Source organism: Podarcis liolepis, assembly GCF_965112155.1.
Source record: "Podarcis liolepis genome assembly, chromosome: 3".
NCBI classification, from domain to species: domain Eukaryota; kingdom Metazoa; phylum Chordata; class Lepidosauria; order Squamata; family Lacertidae; genus Podarcis; species Podarcis liolepis.
Window position 1 is genome coordinate 43,027,880 of NC_139557.1, and position 19,048 is coordinate 43,046,927.

Genomic DNA, 19,048 nt, shown 5'->3' on the forward strand with positions numbered 1-19,048 from the left:
ACCGTGCCATGACCATTTGCTTCAAAATAAACTCCAATGTCAAATTCCTGGGCCTTGTGATGCAAGTGTTTCACTCCTGTTTTTGCACAGTGGACAGGCACCTAGGAGAGGAAGACCAAGCGAACCATCTGTGGTGAGATGGAGCTGTAGGGCTGCACCTTAAAACCAAGCTTTTCCTGCTTGTATCAAAACTAAAACCCACATGCCTGACCAAAAAATTGGTGGGAAGGCTACTTTGAAAAATGTTATACACAACAGTAACCAGGTAATTTTAAACTTCAGACTTACTGGTCTAATGGCTTCATCATTGGTAATGTGTATTATGTCATTTATTTCAAAATAGGTTAAGCCAACCCTGCTGCATTTAGGGGCCCTCCTGTTCATTCTGCAGAGGGGTCCTGGACCCCTGATCTCCAACCCTGATGGCACCACTGGCCAGCTATTACACACAACTAATCTCCATGGATTCCAAAGCTCTTAATATGAGGGCCAGAATAAATTATTTTAATTACTGTTTTGGAGAAAAAGGTGGAACTCTGTAACATCTCCTCCTCTAGGTTAGGGCAATTGCACACAAGTCTTGGTTACTAAAAGATTCACTTGCATTATTGTTTTTTCCCACGGAACTATGTGTAATTAGGCCTGGACGGTTTTAACATTATTTTTAAGCACAGATGTTAGATGGCAGGGCATGCAAGCGTTGAAATAGTACCTTCATGGTTTCTTCCAAATAACGTGTAGAGCTCCCATTGGCATAGGCTGTTTGTATGACTGCAAATGATAAGGTCTGCCCAGCCTGAAGGAAGAGAAGCATGCTATTTGCATAATCGGATCTTCATGAAAACACCGTATGAAACCATTATTATTATTATTTAAAAATCTCTGCCTTGGATGTTCATAAATTCCAGTTGGCAAAGACATGTTAACATTTCACATTGGGATAGGAAGTGTTCTTCACAAACTTTCAGAACTCACACACTTAAAAACAGGGCAAGCATGCTATTGGTGAAAGTCAGGAGTACACTTGATATCCCAGCCCAAAACTGATGATGGCAAGTATTCCAAAAATACCTTCTACTTAAAGACAATTGCCTTTAAAAACCACTATGTTAAATAGCTGCAATTACTTTTATTTTTTCCTGATCTAATTTCATTTAAAAAACCCAAACTGTTCCAAAAAAAGGGGGGGGGGAATGAGCCAAAGAACTGCTCGGTGAATTATTTGCATTATTGAAACTATCATACACTGTTAAAAGTTCCAGCTAATTATGTTTTCAACTGTTAATTTCCTCAATTTAACCATGCAGCAAGTGAAAGAATTCCATTACCTTGACCAGAAGTTCCTTAAGAAAAGTGCTGATTAGAGTTGCTATTTTATCTCCATCAAGAAGATGAAAATGGCCAGCAGGGTCATTATAGTAGTAAACAATTCGGTCAGCATCACCATCGAATGAGCAGCATCTCTCACCAGGCTTCATTTCCAGTCCTAACAAGCAGAGTAAACAAAGTAAATACAAAAAATAATTGTTTGGCCTCAGGAATACTGGCACTTAAAAAGACAAGGCATTCAGTGTTCTTAATATGTTTCAGAGCAACCTACAGATTAAATAGGACAGCAGAAACAGACAGAAATGAACTACCCATTTTGTTAGGATTTCCTCACAGTATCATGTGCCAATCTAGTTTCCCACTTGTTCTTTAAAATATTTTATTTATAAAAGAGCCAAAGTGCTAATGATACGGACTGAGTCTGTGAGCAGTGTCCCTAAGCTGAGTATGGTTATAGGCACAGACATTAAGGCTCCCCACCCCCAAGGGTGACGAGAGGGAACAGAGGATAGCTAGAAATAAAACAGGAAGGAAAGAAGACTAATAGTGGAAAGGATTGGACTCCCTAGGCTTGCGGATAGTAGCCTGCATCCTGAAGCCTGGGGTACACTGAGCAGCGCACCCTGGGCTTCGGGCAGATATTCACAAGCCTGCGGAGCCCGGCGGGAGTACCCGCCGGGCTCCCCAGGCTTGTGGATAGCAGCCTGTTCTGGGGGCTGGGTCGGGGGAAGCTCGAGCTTCCCCAGCCCCAGCCCCGCGCCGGGGGGAGGGAATAATATTTTTTTTCTTTATTCCCCCCCCCCAAAACTAGGTGCGCCCTATGGGCCGGTGCGCCCTATAGGGCGAAAAATACAGTATTTAAAAAATAGATAGAGAAGGGCTCAGCACGAGAAAGTGAAACTTCAAAATATACATTACATTATACATTACAAATGCAGAAGGTGTATCTGCAAAATAGTCTCATCTAGTCTTAGCTAGACAGACAGAATTAGGAAGTGTGTTCCATTATTATTAAAGAACTCATATGCCTTGGTATCCCACTATCTAAGCATATATTAACATCTCCATCACTCAAAGTGAGACAAGCTGAGTTTTGAATAGGTGTCTGCCTGAGAAAACAGGGAAGCAGTTTGATCATGTCAATAAAGCTGACAAGCTTTCCCAGCTTCATTAATCAATCTCTGGCATGGGTGTCTACTCTGTACTGTTGTAAAATATCTAATTTTCTGGATTGTTTAAACTCTTTTAAATGTATATCATACAACGACCCAAGACAAGTGTGTGGAAGGCAAAAAAATAAATGAATGAGAAACCCTCCTACCTCTCCAAACTTCCAGAGACAATTAGTCCGGGGATTAGCCCAGAGCTGGTTTAAGATTGAATGTATTAGTAGAAAAGAATGATATGATGAGGTGATGTCATCATAGAACTTTAAGGTTCTCTGTTCTAAGCTAATATTGAAACAGACTTTTAAAAAAACACGAGAGTGTTATTAGGGAATATACATTTGTCATTACATACCCACAGGAGGCTTCTGATGAACTTTTACAAAATCAGCACCACATTGGTGATTGAGTTCTCCTTTAGTCCCATCATTGCTGAAGTGTATTACGAAGCAGCTTGGAAGATAGCGTTCCATTTCTTTGAGTTTGAGAGCACCTATGCCATTTGCACAATCTACCTTCAGGCAAATGTGGCCATCCCTTTGGCTAGTAGCCTGCAGGCAAGAAAGCAAAGAAAGTGTCCTTTAAGAGTTGTCTCTGAACTCCTACCACCTGCTCATATGCAACGCTGACTGTGCTCTGGAGCAGACAGCCAAAACAAAGTAAACACAAATGAAAAGAAAAACAGGACTCAAATTGGTGTTTGAATGTGTAGATTCTGGAACAACTTCCTCTCTATTTCAACCAGTGACTACTAGAGCCCATTGGGACTGGTAGGGCTGAAGGGAGAGTGATCCAGCAGTAGGTGGCAAATAGTTAGCTAATTTGTTTTGTCCCTATCCTCCTCCCTGCTCTGTTCTACACAGGCAACAGTGAGATTAAGGAGGAGGAAACTCACAGGTAGTACCATCTGCTGGATTGACTGTAGGCAGAGGCTGAGGGTACACAGAAGGTGGTGCAGCAGTGCCGCCCACCCCCACCATTTGTTCTACTGGACCAGCCTCCAATGATTTCAATGTTTTATATATCAGGAGCAAAACACATTTTGCTCTGCCCTATTACAATGATGGCAGCAATATGTAATATCTATTTTCCTACTGCTAGTTTTAGGCTGCCTCTTGTTTTCTTAAAACTTTTGTTGCTACTGCTCATTTCTTTCTGCTAAAGCAAACTATCATATACTTTAAAGTTATAAACCTATTCAGTTGTCTACATGAATGAAATGCTAAAAGCTCAACCTTAATCATGGCTACTGTTAAAAAAAGTCCCACAGTTTTCCATAGGGTTTACATCCCAATTTTCCTCATAAAGCCAATACCATTTTGAATAATTTATATACAAAATCACAGTTGATCACCTTTAACTTCTATGGCATTAAAAGCTTGCTTAAATCAAAATATTATCCTAAAAGAAAGAAAGGTCCAGCAACAGCAAACTGTTCTAGGGCAAGCATTTAAAGAACTTAAGCCAACACTATAAAGGCCCTGCTCTTTGTCCACAGCAACATAACAGCATAGAGTTGACACTCAAATGAAGAGCCTGTTGCCATTCTTCATAGGAAGTTCATATGGGCGGGGGGGGGGGGTCTTAGGACTATTACATTAAGTATATTCAAGAATGCAAGCCAAGACTTGAAAAACAGCTCTTTCACCTGCATTGTAAGCTCCACAAAAGCCTTGGAGAGTTTCTGGTAGTAACCTTCCACGGTTGCAGTCCCATAACTCCCATGAGTGTTTCGACAGCAGACCATGTAGTGTAGTTGTGGTGTTGTTACCAAGCCATAATCTAGTTTAAAGCATACACACTGGTCAAGGATTGACACTATTAAGCTTCAGGGACATATTTCACAGTACCTTATTACATTTGCTCAAGTAAAGGTGCAGAAAAGAGAGATTTTTTAAAAAATGCTTTAAATGAAATACGTCATCACTGATTTGTTTCCTATCAACCACTATGGATCTAAGGGGAACATCATCAGTCCTTAAATAAGCAAGCACAGGGCATACCTTGGTATTGACCTCCAAGAGCAGACACGCCATCAATCACTGATTGTGAAAGCTTCTTACTGCTAAATCTGGATGCAAGACACAGGAATAAGGTTACTTTTGTTGAAATGCTATCCAAGCACACCAGTTTACCCCAATTCATTCTTGACACATGAATACAGAGAAACAATATCAACATGCAGGACACAAGTGAGATCTACGTCTCTAGAGGGAATAAATCACAACAGCCAAAGAGATAGGGATGTGATAGGACATACTCAGAACTTTCCTAGCAACTTAAAAATATTTGCCTTATGCTATATTTGTTAATTATATTTCTTTAGGACATTTATATTGCACTTTCCTTCCACCACAGAACTCCTTACACAGGTCTCTTATCCAAACCATGACCGGCCCAAATCTGCTTGGCTTCAGCAAGGTGGCTGCATTATCCAATAGAAATGTTTAAAATGTTGTATGGGGGAACATCCATGGAAAGACCGACAGGCATCATTAGATTGGAGGTGCACAAGACAGGGACTTTTCTACAATTGCTCTACGTTTGTGGAATTCCCTCCCTTAGCGACCTCTACTTTATTGGCCTTTAAACAAACCCTGAAAACATTTTTCTTTCCAACTGTTATTTAACAGCTGATGTTTTAGTGAGGTATTTTAATATCTTATATATTTTAATTATATATTTATTTTAATATCTTAGCTTTATATTGTGGTTTAATTTATATATTGGCCTTGAAAAAGTTTTGCCCTGATACCTACATTTTTGAAAAAATATACAGTGGTACCCCGCAAGACGGAAAACCCACAAGACGAAAGGGTTTTCTGTTTTGGAGGCGCTTCGCAAGACGAATTTCCCTATGGGCTTGCATCGCAAGACGAAAGCCCATAGGGAATGCTGGCGGTCGGGAGCAAAGACTTTCGCCCACAGCCGGCCTTCAGAAGAGGACCTCTTCTGAAGGCCGGTGGGGGGCAAAAGTCTTTGCTCCCCCCCGCCTGCCTTCCCCCCCGCCTGCCCCGGGCGATCTTAAAATGCTGGCGGGCGGGAGCGAAGCGTTCGCTGCCGACCCCCAGCATTTTAAAATCTCCCCCTGTCCCGGGGAGATTTTAAAATGCTGGGGGTCGGGAGCGAAGCGTTCGCTGCCGACCCCCAGCATTTTAAAATCTCCCCCTGTCCCGGGAAGAGATTTTAAAATGCTGGGGGTCGGGAGCGAAGCGTTTGCTGCCGATCCCCAGCATTTTAAAATCTCCCCCTGTCCCGGGAAGAGATTTTAAAATGCTGGGGGTCGGCAGCGAATGCTTCGCTCCCGACCCCCAGCATTTTAAAACGCTGTTCCGAAGCGGGGCGGGGGGGCGGGAACACCTGCCCCAGCCGCCCCACTTCCGAACACTGTTCCGAAGTGGGGAGGGGGGGCGGGAAGTCCTCCGCTGTCCGTGGCGATTTTAAAATGCCGCCCGCCAGCATTTTAAGATCGCCCGGACAGCGGAGAAGTCCTCCGCTGTCCCGGGGTTTTTTAAAATGCTGGGGGTGGGAAGAAAAGCCCTTGTCGTCCCCCCCCCCCCAGCCTTCAGAAGAGGTCCGGGGACAGACTGTCCCCGGACCTGGTCTGAAGGCGGTTTCCCTAGGAACGCATTAATTGATTTTCAATGCATTCCTATGGGAAACCGTGCATCGCAAGACGAAAAACTCGCAAGACGAAGAGACTTGCGGAATGAATTAATTTCGTCTTGCGAGGCACCACTGTACAGGAAGAGTTAATGTGTATATTACCTAGTCACTCCCAAGATGTCTATCAGGTTTATTTTTACCTGGTGTCTCTGCCAATAACAATGAAGGCCTCCTGCTGAAGGTCTACAGCTTCCTTCTGGCAGATGTCAGTTAGCACTCCCTGCAATTCATGTTCTTCTGCATTGGCCAAGTGTGTGGCGTGCTCTTCCCAGATAGGTGCCAACATTTCACCCAATGGGTCAATCAACTTCACACCATTGTCTTCCTTGGAAAAAGACAAGACATCAATGTAAAAGCTTCTTTAAACATAGGCAATCTTGACTCAGGAAAAGAGCAATCAGCCTAAATGATCCTTTTAGTTCTACAGTTCTAAAAGCATACAGTGGAATCTCGACTTACGTACGGCTATACTTACATACAATTCCAATTACGACCTTCAGTAGGTGCTTTGACTTATGAACTTTCCTCTAGCTATGAACAGAGGCCTTGCCAGCAGCCCGGAGTTCGCCTTGCCGGCAGCCCGGAACAGCACTGGGGCATCCACCACCAGGGAGAGACCTCCAGTTTGCCGGAGCTCACCCCACTGGCTGCGGAGCAGTGCTGAGGCCTCTGCTGCCGGGGAGAGGGCCCCCATCCCACCCATGAAGCTGTGGAAGAGGTGCAGCCTGCAAGAGGCACAGCAGGGCGCACTGCAGCCGCAAATCCTGCCAAGGAACTAACCTGAGGAAGTCCAGAGAAGAACCTGGCCTGGCAAGAAAAAAGAGTGACCCTGGCCGAAGTGAATCAGCTCTTTACTGACCCTTGCCACACCCCCAGCTTGTAGTCAGGTAAGCCCGCCCACCCTCAGTGCACGTAAGGGGAAAAAAAGTTAAATTTTTTCATCTACAATACTGTCTTATTTCTTTTATAGTACAGTACATTGATTATTGCCTTCGTTTTATTGATCTATGGTCTCTTTAGACAGTAAGATCCGTGTTAAATTGCTGTTTAGGGGGTGTTTTTCATCATCTAGAACGGATCAATTCACTTTTCCATTACTTTCTATGGAAAAGTGCACCTCTATTTATGTACGTTTCTAGTTATGACCAGACCTCCGGAACGGATTATGGTTGTAAGTAGAGATTCCACTATATTGATAATGGTTAAGTCACAGCACCCGTATAGCACCCCCCCCTTTAATCTGTAGCTCAATTTCTTTTTTCCTATCTGAAATACTCATTCACTTACTTCAGGGTTGTGAGAGGCTGTAACCATAACACCAATGGTGGATTTTTTCTGCTTGGATCTCAATACGGCCAGCAAGCCCATGCGAAACATTGTGTGATCAAGGTCCTCTGCCTTGGTACGGAAACCAGCTGTTCCATACTGAAGGGTAAGTCCTGGAGGTTTGGCATGGAGCTTTGAGTACTTTGCAACTGCTTCAAAATCCATCTCTGTAAGAGGCAGAATAAATTGATACAGCTATGATTAACATTACAGGTGACCATATTGTGACAGCAATACCAAAACCAGGAGGATGGGGAGATAATAGGATTTAACTTACACCAGAGTAAGTTATGTGAGATGAGGAAGTTTAAAAACAGAGAGAGGGCGTGTGTGCACAGAAGTACAATTACTTGCTTATACCAGTAGTAGATAGGTAGCCGTGTTGGTCTGCCATAGTCAAAATAAAAAAATTCCTTCCAGTAGCACCTTAAAGACCAACTAAGTTAGTTCTTGGTATGAGCTTTCGTGTGCATGCACACTTCTTCAGATACACTGAAACAGAAGTTGCACACGAAAGCTCATACCAAGAACTAACTTAGTTGGTCTTTAAGGTGCTACTGGAAGGAATTTTTTTATTTTGCTTATACCAGTGATGTCTTCCAGATGAAGGCAGCCCTGTATCAGGAAGTTTTAATGTTTGACATTTGATTATGTTTTTATATTTTGCTGGAAACTGCCCAGAGTGTCTACAGAAACCCAGCCAGATGGGCAAAGTATAAATAATAAAATTATTATTACTATGATGGTGATGATAATGAAATCCAACTCCCATCAGTCCCAGTCAACATGGCTAATGGTCAGGGATGATGGAAGTGATAGCACAACAGCATCAGGTTGTTGGGAAAGATGGAGGGCACAAGGAGAAGGGGACGACAGAGGAAGAGATGGTTGGACAGTGTTCTTGAAGCTACCAGCATAAGTTTGACCAAACTGCGGGAGGCAGTGGAAGACAGGAGTGCCTGGCGTGCTCTGGTCCATGGGATCACGAAGAGTCGGACACGACTAAACGACTAAACAACAACAACTCCTGGCTTGCACATAGACTAGCACACTGAATTAACTATCCCACTATCTCAGACTAACCAGTCCAAAGTATCAGGGGTTGGAAGAAATTGGTTACAAGACAGAGTTAACTTTCTGTTTTCACACTCCTAAATGCAACATCAACAGCATCTGTATTCCAACACTGATTATTTCAGAGTGATTAGTTGTAGTTGTGGTGACATTGGAGGTACCGTTGCTTTAACTGTAGGTTTACTTTGTATTTTACAGTATTGCAATTTCTTATCACGAACCACCAAGGGATGTATTTGCATGGAATGCAATATGCAACTACCTTAAGCAATGGAAGACTGTGTAGAAAGGGTAGTTGGCCCACCTGGAGGAATTAAACAAGCTAGCTTTAAAAAGCCTATGACTCTAGGAGTCATGATGACCATCTAGCTGGTACATCCCGACAAAACCAACCTTGCTTCCATTGTGCCCCACCCACCTATGTCCAAGTAAGCAGCAGTGACACCAGAGGGTGGCTTTGAACTTCAATCCTACACAACTAGTCCCCCCCCCCAACTAAACAAGAAACCTCTAAAACTGCAACCTTTCCTCAGAGAGTTGTTGTTCCTGCCCCTTGATAATTTTGAAAGCCCTTTCCTTAACCCTTTCCAGGACTATGGTATCATTTATTTTTTTTGAGATGTGGTACACAGTATTCCAAGTACTGTCACACTACAGACTTTTATAATGATCTCTAATATGGAATTCTCTTTTTTTTCATACCTCCTGCACGCTGCGAGGGGCTTCACACTTGCAAGCCCAACAACTCCTTCCTGGTCGGTCACTGCCAGCTCAGAAGACCTAGCAAATATACTTACCCCAAAGTGCATTACTTAACTCTTGCTTAGAGTTAAACGCCATCTACCGTTTTAACGCCCACTCACCCAGTTTGGGGACACACCTTTCTTTTTACCGCCTTGAAGAAGCCCAAACAAACGAAGCCACCCCACTTACCGACCTGCAACGCCCTGGAGGAGTTCTGCGAGCGGACGTGGCTGTTCCTCGGAAGCATCCAAGTCGCCCTTCCGGGAAGCTCCGAAGCAGCCTCGCTCGCCGGCTGCGCCTATCGCATTCGCCGGCAGCCGCAGGGGCGGGGCTTCGGGCGTCTCCGCCTCCCATTGGGCCGAGCGAAGCGAGCGCTGAGCGGGGTGGAGCCGCTTCCACCCGCGCAGCCTCGACGCGTAACTCGGGCTCATTGGACTCGTGGCATTCGAGGGTGGCAAGAATCTCGTCTCCCGGGCTTGGTTGGATCCGCCTTGGCAAGCGCGCAACTGCACCGCGCGCGGCGCCATAAGGACAGCGAGAGCAGCGCCGCTGGATTAGGCCTGGGGGAAGCGCGCAAGCAGGATTGGAGCCCAAAGGCCCTCTCCCTCCCGCGGTTTCCAGCCGGCAGCTTGGCCTTTGGCAGGAGAGAGAGAGCGCGACCGCCCGCGAGCTTCAGCTGGGGCAGCCTTGGCCAGTCCTTTGGCGGGCTTCCTCAGAAGTAAGGCTGTGCTCGGGGTGGGCCTACTTGTCCCCTCTAGGAAGCGGCAAGCCTGGCTTTAAAAACGAACAGGCCCCGCTTCCCAGTGAGCTCAGGGTGAAAAAATAAAATGAAACAGTAACGTATCTTAACCGCAGGCAACACGGTTCATATAGAATTTGAATTCAAACCTCCCTCCGCTGCGCCTGCCACTGAGGCTCCCTTCGTGCGCGCGAAGCCCAAGCCCTCCTTTAGCGACGCGCATGCCCAAGAAAGGCGCTCGCGCCGCCAACATTTCGCCTCCTGGGATCACGTGGCTGCTCAGGTGTTTCCATGCGCGCGAGGGGGGGCGTGGTCGTTCGCATGCGCGGGCCTCCCAAGAGGTACGTTGGTTCGGAGGATCCCCGCAGCGAGACGCTGCGCTCCCTTTGCCTCTGAAGGAACGAGCCAATCACTCGCTTCGTCCCTAAGAGCGTGGGTTGATTGGCCTCGCTCCCGGTGTTGAGGGATCTGGCTTCGCAACGTCCTCCGCCTCGTGCTTATTGGAGGGAGGGGGTGGAGCCATTTTAATTCCGCACCGACGGCTGTAAGGGCGAGTAATGGCCGCTGGAGGATTTGCCGATGCCTCCCGCTCTCAGATACCGCTGGTGGAGCCTCTTGTCTGGCTTCAGCGGCAAGGGCTCACAAGAGAGGGCAGCCTGCTGCTTAGCAGTTTTGGGACTGCGCGGAGTGTGCACCACGTGATTTCTCCGCATTGGAACCTTGTTCACACGTTAAGCTGAACGTTCCAAGCTGTGTACAGTATACGTGCGTACACGTTTGTCTGAAAGTGTGCCCTTGATCATTTTTGTACAGTTCCACTGTTGCGCATAAAGATATGCAGTTGGTGTGAGTTGAATGTTATATTTTAATAACTACAAGTGTACACCTGAACTATTCATGTATGCAGTTGTACGGATTGTATACATGTTGGATCTAAGGTGAAGAAGGGGCGGGGTACTCTAAACTGGACACGGTATAGATTACTAACCCTTCATATACTGTGAGGTCTAAAAGAGAGGTGAATACATTGTATTGTACTTCTTGAGACATTTGGTTGTTCACCAGCAGAGAGAATTTTCATTAGATCAGGGATAGGTAACCTGGGGCCTTCCAGTTGTTGCAGAACTAAACATCAGTTGTTGCTGACTATGGCTAGGTTGACTAGGGCTGATGAGAACACCTCAAAGGCTACAGACTCCCATTCCTAAATTAGATGGACTTTTGATCTGACCCAGAAGGACAAATCTTACATTTTTAAATTGCAACCGGAACTGCCACATAAAAACAGATCATACAGCTGGGGTGGGGGGAATTGCTGACAAAAGCAAGTGGTACATTGGTTTTCATCTGCTACTGTTTGGTCCCGCCTACCTTCTACAGAACATCTGCCTACTATGTGATGATGTGCTTGCATCACAAGTCACTGGGTGGGATTTGCAAGCTAAAGTGAAGGGTCACTATCATAGCCGCATATGACAGCCTGGCAAAACTGAGTCAAACCTGACTGGAGAGTGCTCTAGCTGAGCCTCTATGGAACATTCATTGTTTGTATTGGACTCTCAGAACAAATGTGAGCAGCTTACAATACATTGCAGAAGAGTTAAGGTGGAAACCCATCAGTTGACTTCTCTGGTTTGGGGAGCCCACCTTGAAAGTGGTATTTGAGGCATATGTTGTTCAAATGTGGATGTCAATATCTTCTAACCAGTGTTCGAAATTTGCCAGGTGCCTTTTGTACCTGATTATCAGCCGTTCGCAACCAAGTGAAGATGCCAGGATGCCACCTGACATCTTCACCATTTGGAGATGCATGTCTGGGAATCATTGAATCAGTTATATTTTATCTGCACAATCAGAATTAATTTCAGGAACCAAAATGCTTTTTCTGTGCAGCCTGAGCAAGAGCAGTGATCAACGTTGTAGTTAACTGTTAAAGCTTGTCTTCACTTACCCCACCACCCTGCTCACGGTTGTGAAAAATATCCTTATGTTATAAATGTCACTACTGAGAAAAAGAGGTAGGAACAGAGCAATATATATGTGGACTGTCCCTGGATCAAGTGACTTTTCTTTAAGTTCTCAAAACTCTTAACCTAGCTGAAGGTCACCATATGAACTACCCAGATGTTTAACTGATAAGCCATCACAGTCAATCCATCATTTGAAAAATAAGACTAGAGCCGTCTTGCCCAAAAATAGCAACTAGACATTCCCTTTAGGCGACAGTAACCTTGGTTTAAGGAGCCATTTGGCGCCTAGATTATATATCTGAGTTCCTAACAATGCTTCAAACCAAGGCGTCTTTAACTAGGCACCAGCTGCTGGAGATAAGCTTACAGCTGCTTTGCTCTTTCCTGGTCCTTTTTACTTAAAACAAAAGAGCCTGTTGGACCAGGCCATTGGCCCATCTAGTCCATCATCCTGTCTGTTTAGTGGGCAACCAGATGCCTATGGAAAGCCCCAGAGGACCTGAGTGTAACACACTCTACTCTCTAATGACTCCTAGAAAGTGGCCTAGGTTTGTTTACTTGGCAGCAAAAATGAACAGGCAGGAGCAAAGTGGCCGGAAGCTCATCTTGAAGAACCTGCACATTCATGAGATCCCAGTGTGCCATAGTTTGACTTACCATTTTGTGCAAACCTGGCCAACAACTGTTATTAGCTTCCAGCCAAAGACAATACATTAAGAAGGAAGAGAAAGCAGTAAGAGAACCACTTAAAAGTACAATGTGCTTTCACTGCAAACAGAACACTCAAGATACTTTGCATGGATATGATTTTCACTGTGGAAACTGGATAGTTATTAACGTTTGTAATTTTATGACCAGTGCAAAATTGAATGCGTGAATCAATAATAATATTAGCACTAGGTCTTCAGCTGCTTCCACATCTTGTTGGGATTCTTCATGTCCATTGTAATTCACTTCATGTGTTTCTTAATGTTAGAACTGGATGCATTTATGGCCTTGGTTTTATTTGTGCAACTAGTCTCTTTGAACTCCTTGGACCCAAAACCTAAATCTTGTTGAGGATTATAGGCTTCATTGTTATCACAAAGTTAAAGGAGTGTTTCATTTGTTCAAAACTATTTTGTTCCGGCTTGGACGACTTTTATCAATTACTTTACAATCTGTATTGTGGGGTGGGTGGGAGAGAATATTAGTAGACATAAGAACAACATTACTGATACGCTCTCTCCCACCTGCAGGTGGCTGACTTCACATCTGTAACAATGTCCAGCATAATAAAAGAAAGACTTGAACTTCAAATGGCAGAATTAGAAATGCTTTTTTCTATGTTTCCTGATAAAGGAGAAATAACTCTTCAGGATGAAAATAATTTCCTTAATGCTCAGAAATATCTGAACAATACAAGTGAAAATCTACCACATATAATTGAATATTCAGTTGCCGTTACTATTGATGAACCAAAGGTGAGATAATCTGTTTTGGGTTGGGATGTTTTTCTTTGCTTTATTACCTTTTAAAAAACATAATATTTTACTTAATTGTTAAATATTTGTGCAAGCATTTCTACCTTCAAGAAAGCCAACATGTATTGTATTGAGCCACTATATTAACTTAAGCCAGTGTACTATATTGCATGCCCACAGTTGGAGTTAGCCTCAGCCATTCATGCTTCATTTAGTCACTTCTGTATTAAATTACAATACAGTGGTATCTCTGGTTGCAAACGGGATCCGTTCTGGAGCCCCGTTCGCAACATGAGCAAAACGCAACCCGCGTCTGCGCGGGCTGTGATTCGCCGCTTCTGCGCATGCGCGTGACGTCATTTTGCGCGTCTGCGCATGCAGCGAAACCCAGAAGTAACCCTTTCTGGTACTTCCGGTTTGCTGTGGGACACAACCTGAAGCAAACGTAACAAGAGGTATGACTGTACTGTGATGCATGCTGCATGCAAAGCAGTCACTGAAGACTGGAAAGTTTGTGAACGTGTGTTTGCTTTTTAATTTTAGGCAAGAGTAAATTTGCAGGTAGCCCTACCTCATGACTACCCCCAGGTGCCACCACACCTTTTTGCAAGATCAAGTGCTGTAGACAGGCAGCAACAACTGCAGCTCAACAAGGATCTCGCTTCTTACATTGCTTCTTTGGAACCAGGAGAACTTTGTGTATGTGCTGCTGTGCAATGGTTGCGAGACAACAGCATAAGCTACTTACAAAACAGCAAACTCCACTGCGAAAATGTGCCAAGGGAGAGCGTACTTAAAACGTTATTCAGCCGGATGTGGATTTACAGCCACCACATCTATAGACAAGAACTAAGGAAAAAGATTTTTGATTGTGCAAAGAAATTAAATCTGACTGGTTTCTGCCTAACTGGCAAGCCTGGAATCATTTGTGTGGAAGGTGTCAAACAAAACTGTGAAGAATTTTGGCACGTTATTAGATATCCCAACTGGAAACACATTTCCTGCAAACATGTCGAGAATAGAGAGACTGACGGAAATGGGGATAACCTACGTCTCTTTCAAACTTTTGAAGATTTACAGTTTCAAGCCCATGGTGACTACGGCCTGAGGAATGACTATCACATGGACCTTGGACAGTTCCTAGAATTCCTTAAGGGTTATCAAAGTGAGCATGTATTTCAGATCTTGTTTGGCATCGAAGGCAAATGTTCTGACAACTAACAAAAAGCTATGTTTTTAATTTTCTTGTCTCTCTTAATAGAAATGAAATCCATCTATGAATCTGCCGCAAGAAAATAAAAGTATGGATGAGTGAATGTGACAAGTAACTTAAAAGGGCACACACAGAATCTTTGTTTAGTATTTGAACAGTTAGCACATCAGTTTGTAATTTTGTTCAGAGCAAAACTTCTCAAATTGGCTGCAAGAGTAAGGGGGCTTGATTTGTACTGAGCCAGATGAATGCTGCATCTAAGTCCAATCCTGATAGGCATTGTTCCCCACAATCTAAGGTGTCTAGGGGAAGGAGTGGACAATATTTTTGAGGTGAAGGGGGAAATGGTTGAGGGCACTAGCAGTGGCCAGGGCCAAAGTGAGTGGGCACACCTGTTTTTTCTGTCCTTCCTTAAGCCATCATCAATTCCATCCCTTCTAATCATTTTCTCTCACAAACATGCACTCACAGCAACCCATTCACTCCCCATTTCCCTTGTACGCCATCTCCCCCATTCACACACCTTCCTTTCAGTTTTCCTTCCAAGGTGGGTGGAGGGAAAGAAGCTCCTTTTTTTCCAGCCTAGAAATGAAGGAAAGGAAGCAGTTGGGGCAGGAATTGAGTAATCTGTTTCGCCACTGGTAGCTCACAGTAGATGCCAAGGATGCATTGGGGACAAGGTTGTAGGACAAGAGGGCTGCACTCAGGTTGTCCATCTGTGCTCTAGCGCTTCAAATAAAAATAATTTCCAGCACCATTAACTAAAGTTTGCAGATATTCAAGCTGAGCCACAAAGTAGTAGTAAATATTTTTGTTATCTCAAGCCCAAACTGTACAAAGGCTATATATTAGAAGATACATGAGCACCTCTTTTGGATGTTGTACCAGACATTGCATAGTTCACATGCTCATTCACTAAGGCATGGGTAGTTACACTACGGAACATCCAGTAACCTTCCTGACTGATGCCTCTTTGTCATTGGTTTACCGGATGGCTTCTCTGTTAAAAATGTGCACATGCCTAGCAAACTACTGACCCAAACTACTTTTCCTTGATTAGGAACATTTGATCTGGCATGAAAAAACTTATGGTTAGAAGTACTTAGCTTTTTATCTTCCTTTTTCTATAGGTGTCACCAGAAAAATATTAAAAGAAATAGCTGAGACGCTTTTAAACTGATCATACTGATGATATATTGCTTTGTCATTTGTTTGCAAAAAAATTTCATCTGAACTTAAGCGTAGAACTGTAATATATGACCATAATTTCATACAGATGTCTAAGTATATGAAAAGTACATTGTAAATGTGCTTCTACAGTACTGCTCTGTAGTAAATTTAGCAGAGCCCCTTCAAAAGAAATATTTTAAAACTGCCTAATTTGATTTTTATTCTCTTAGGCACGTGCTATTTTAGCTTAATTAATTAGCTTAAAGTGAAATAACTAACAATTCTACCAAAATTTCATGGCTTTAGAAAGTATTCAGTGCTGCTAGAAAAGAAAACAAATATATCCTGAGTTCTGACAAATTGTGCTATGATTTGACAAAAGTTGAAAGCTACCAAATAACTGGGTGCTTCCAGTATTGTTGCAGTGCTGCTGTCTTTCTGTTAAAAGTTCCCAGTCTGTATTTTCATGGCTTCTTGGGGCCAGGTGTAAGAGTCTGTCAGAAAGCTTTCATAGTCAGTGCTATAAATATGGGAGCGGATGAATGCTTCTTTGTCTTCTGGCTCAGGGTGGAAAGTGGCTGTGTTGTTGCTGTAGGCATTCTCTGCAATCTGAGAGAGCAAGACAAATCCCTCATTGTTAGACTTCTGCATTGACCTGAGAGGTAGCTAATGAAGAAAGTTCAATTTTTGGATATTAAGTATCAGATTCTTATCAGACTGATACCAATGAAGCTATAATCTAGCCATGAAAAGATGAAAATATGCACCCAATTTTCTGGAAGAGATTGGCAAAATACACATCTTGAAATGAATTCTGCTTTAGATTCTTTTTCTCGGTTGGGTTGTAGTTCACACTTGGAGAAACAACCCCAAGTTTGTCCCAGAATGCATTCTCAACAGGGAGCTGCTGTTAATTTGGGCTCTCTGATGGGTGTTCACATATGGTAAGTGTTTGTATACATGTTTGCCATGGTCACATTCCTCATTTTCTAGATGAAAAATGGTAATATAATGTGTGAACTGGCTCTTTATAGCCCAGTCCTCACCACCACCGCCTGTGGACATAACTGGCACTGATTTCCTTGGGACATATTTCTAAGAGAGTGTGTTTAAGAGCAGGGGTCAGCAAACCTTTTCAGCAGGGAGCCAGTCCACTGTCCCTCAGACCTTATGGGGGGCCGGACTATATTTTGGGGGGGGGGAGAATGAACGAATTTCTATGCCCCACAAATAACCCAGAGATGCATTTTAAATAAAAGGACACATTCTACTCATGTCAAAACATGCTGATTCCTGGGCCGTCCCATGAGCCGGATTTAGAAGGCGATTGGGCCGGATCCAGCCCCTGGGCCTTAGTTTGCCTACCCATGCTTAAGAGTATACCTCATAGTCACTCCAGCAAAAAGATCTCTAATGCACAAGGCACAGGTTTCTTTGTAAACAAGGAGCAAGTTTGGATCCATTGTAAGTACATTTTTAAAAAGTAGAATGGATACTTTCCCCCTACAGCAAGGTATGAAAGCATCCAATTCTCTCCACCTAGATAAATTTACCAAAACATATTTATTGTAGCCAAAATGATTTCGGAAAGCCTAAGAAACCAAACATGAGCTGACTTAAGAGAAAATCTTCAATCCTGTCATGCCAGTTCATCAACCCAACATATTCTGCTCTGAAATTTGCTTTCAAAATTAATCAGAACTGCTAAATTTATAGAGAAGGAAATTGCCTCCCATTGGTACAGCGCCAATACTCTAGATCAGAAATACTGATGGGAGTTTGTTGCATACTCATTTCTTTTCTATATACATGTTGATAAGCATTCATTTTCTCACATATAAGAACATATCCCTATAAATGTAGATTACTAAAATATATCTGAATGTTTTTGAAAATATTTCTCTGTTACATATGAAGGTGAGATGAAGTCAAATGTTAGTGTTTCTTGTGTGTCTTTTTGCTTTATTAGGCTGGAGAGCATTACAAGTTAAATATTTTCATTTCAGATAAAAACCAGCAGACTAAAAGCTAGATGGATAATACAAACCCATCAATTATACTGACTATTGTTTCTAACTTAAACAAAATTAATATTCCTATAACAAAACAAATTTTCTAGGGCTGTTCACAAATGTTTTTGCCAAACAAAGAATGCTGGAGAATTTACGCAGAGAAACTTGCATAAATGTGTTTTAACATCTATAAAATATATATATTATAAACTTGAAGAGAGATGAAATATGACAACTCTTTCTACATGCAGTTGGAATCAATTACTACATAAGCCTGAGGGAATGAGTTCATGATTAGAAGCTTACTGACAACAAAGACTGATCGTTACATGAAAGATTATCTCTATCCAGCTCAGCAATAAAAATAAACCAACCTCCTGGGAGATAAAAAGGAAATGAGGCCCAGAGGGTGAAAGATCAAGGACACAACCACACAAGGACCAAACTAGAAATTTAGCCATTGTCTGCTGTCCCTTTCCATTTTCGTGAATTTGGACTGGTTAACCTTTCCTCCAGTGACATTTTTCCAAACCCCTGCAACTGCTATTCACCCCATCAGGGAAATCATATATGCTGTGCAGTGTAGTGGGATATTGGCCTAGGACGGCTTGGGTTCAACTTGCCAATCAGCCATGGAGCTCACCAAATGACTGTATGCCAGTCACTTCCTCTCAACCTAATTCATAGGGCTGTTCTGAGGATAAAGGGGGAAGGAAGAGAGAAAACTGATTCCTATCTTGAGATCCTTGGAAGAAGGTGAAAATATAAATGTATTAAATAATGAAATCCACCTTCAGTCTTTGACAAATCATAATAAGTCTATTCTTAATTAGGAAATGCAAAATGTACTTACTTTCACAGCAATTTTCAGAGAGACATCTTGAATTGAAACTAAAGGCGGATACAAACGGCCCTCCTCTAAATGTTTATCTGAGACCTGTTGACATATGACCTAGGAACAAAACATAAGACATGTTCTTTTAAGCTCTCATTAAACAGGTATTTTTATTTGAAAACCCACTGCCAAAAATTGAATGTATGCAACCATTTTTCTATGAGAGTAGAAAACCATTTTTCTATGCGCAGCATCAGCAGCCACATCCTCAGCAAGTTCCAGGACCCTAAGCAGCTGTCCCCTCTCTTTATTTTCCCCAGCCCTGTTCTCTAAGCCACCAT

At 43.1% G+C, this 19,048-nt stretch overlaps 3 protein-coding genes across 12 annotated transcripts in view; 1 reads left to right on the plus strand and 2 right to left on the minus strand.

The window, feature by feature from the left end:
* PGM3 (phosphoglucomutase 3) overlaps positions 1 to 9,841 on the minus strand; it is a gene marked incomplete at its 5' end in the record, with an annotated part of 17,742 nt that extends 7,901 nt beyond the window's left edge. For 2 of the 6 annotated variants that reach the window (XM_083497462.1, XM_083497463.1), the window contains 9 exons: positions 3 to 101; positions 713 to 796; positions 1,329 to 1,486; positions 2,851 to 3,046; positions 4,144 to 4,277; positions 4,499 to 4,566; positions 6,302 to 6,486; positions 7,449 to 7,654; positions 9,499 to 9,832. In XM_083497462.1, coding sequence (XP_083353588.1) covers positions 3 to 101; positions 713 to 796; positions 1,329 to 1,486; positions 2,851 to 3,046; positions 4,144 to 4,277; positions 4,499 to 4,566; positions 6,302 to 6,486; positions 7,449 to 7,654; positions 9,499 to 9,832 — 1,464 coding nt within the window. Of the gene's footprint in view, positions 1 to 2; positions 102 to 712; positions 797 to 1,328; positions 1,487 to 2,850; positions 3,047 to 4,143; positions 4,278 to 4,498; positions 4,567 to 6,301; positions 6,487 to 7,448; positions 7,655 to 9,263; positions 9,393 to 9,494 lie in introns of those variants that run through there. The other 4 variants (XM_083497465.1, XM_083497464.1, XM_083497461.1 and 1 more) reach the window with 3 other exon arrangements.
* A 424-nt stretch (positions 9,842 to 10,265) lies between these two features.
* On the plus strand, positions 10,266 to 14,793 carry RWDD2A (RWD domain containing 2A; the record flags this gene model as incomplete). Of its 3 annotated transcripts, XM_083497489.1 has the most annotated exons (4): positions 10,266 to 10,385; positions 13,253 to 13,477; positions 14,021 to 14,642; positions 14,739 to 14,793. In XM_083497489.1, the coding sequence occupies 4 exons, from the start codon at positions 10,266 to 10,268 to the stop codon at positions 14,774 to 14,776; spliced, it is 1,005 nt and encodes a 334-aa protein (XP_083353615.1). In that variant the 3' UTR covers positions 14,777 to 14,793. The 3 variants fall into 3 exon arrangements, with proteins under 3 accessions (XP_083353615.1, XP_083353614.1, XP_083353616.1); XM_083497488.1 differs by having other exon boundaries at positions 14,021 to 14,793; XM_083497490.1 differs by lacking the exon at positions 10,266 to 10,385 and adding an exon at positions 11,514 to 11,649 and having other exon boundaries at positions 14,021 to 14,793.
* The window catches only part of ME1 (malic enzyme 1), a 117,621-nt gene continuing 113,275 nt past the window's right edge, over positions 14,703 to 19,048 (minus strand). For all 3 annotated transcript variants that reach the window (XM_083497471.1, XM_083497470.1, XM_083497469.1), the window contains 2 exons: positions 18,726 to 18,824; positions 14,703 to 16,469 (listed from right to left, as the gene is read on the minus strand). In XM_083497471.1, coding sequence (XP_083353597.1) covers positions 16,302 to 16,469; positions 18,726 to 18,824 — 267 coding nt within the window. In that variant the 3' untranslated portion in view covers positions 14,703 to 16,301. The remainder of the gene's footprint in view (positions 16,470 to 18,725; positions 18,825 to 19,048) is intronic.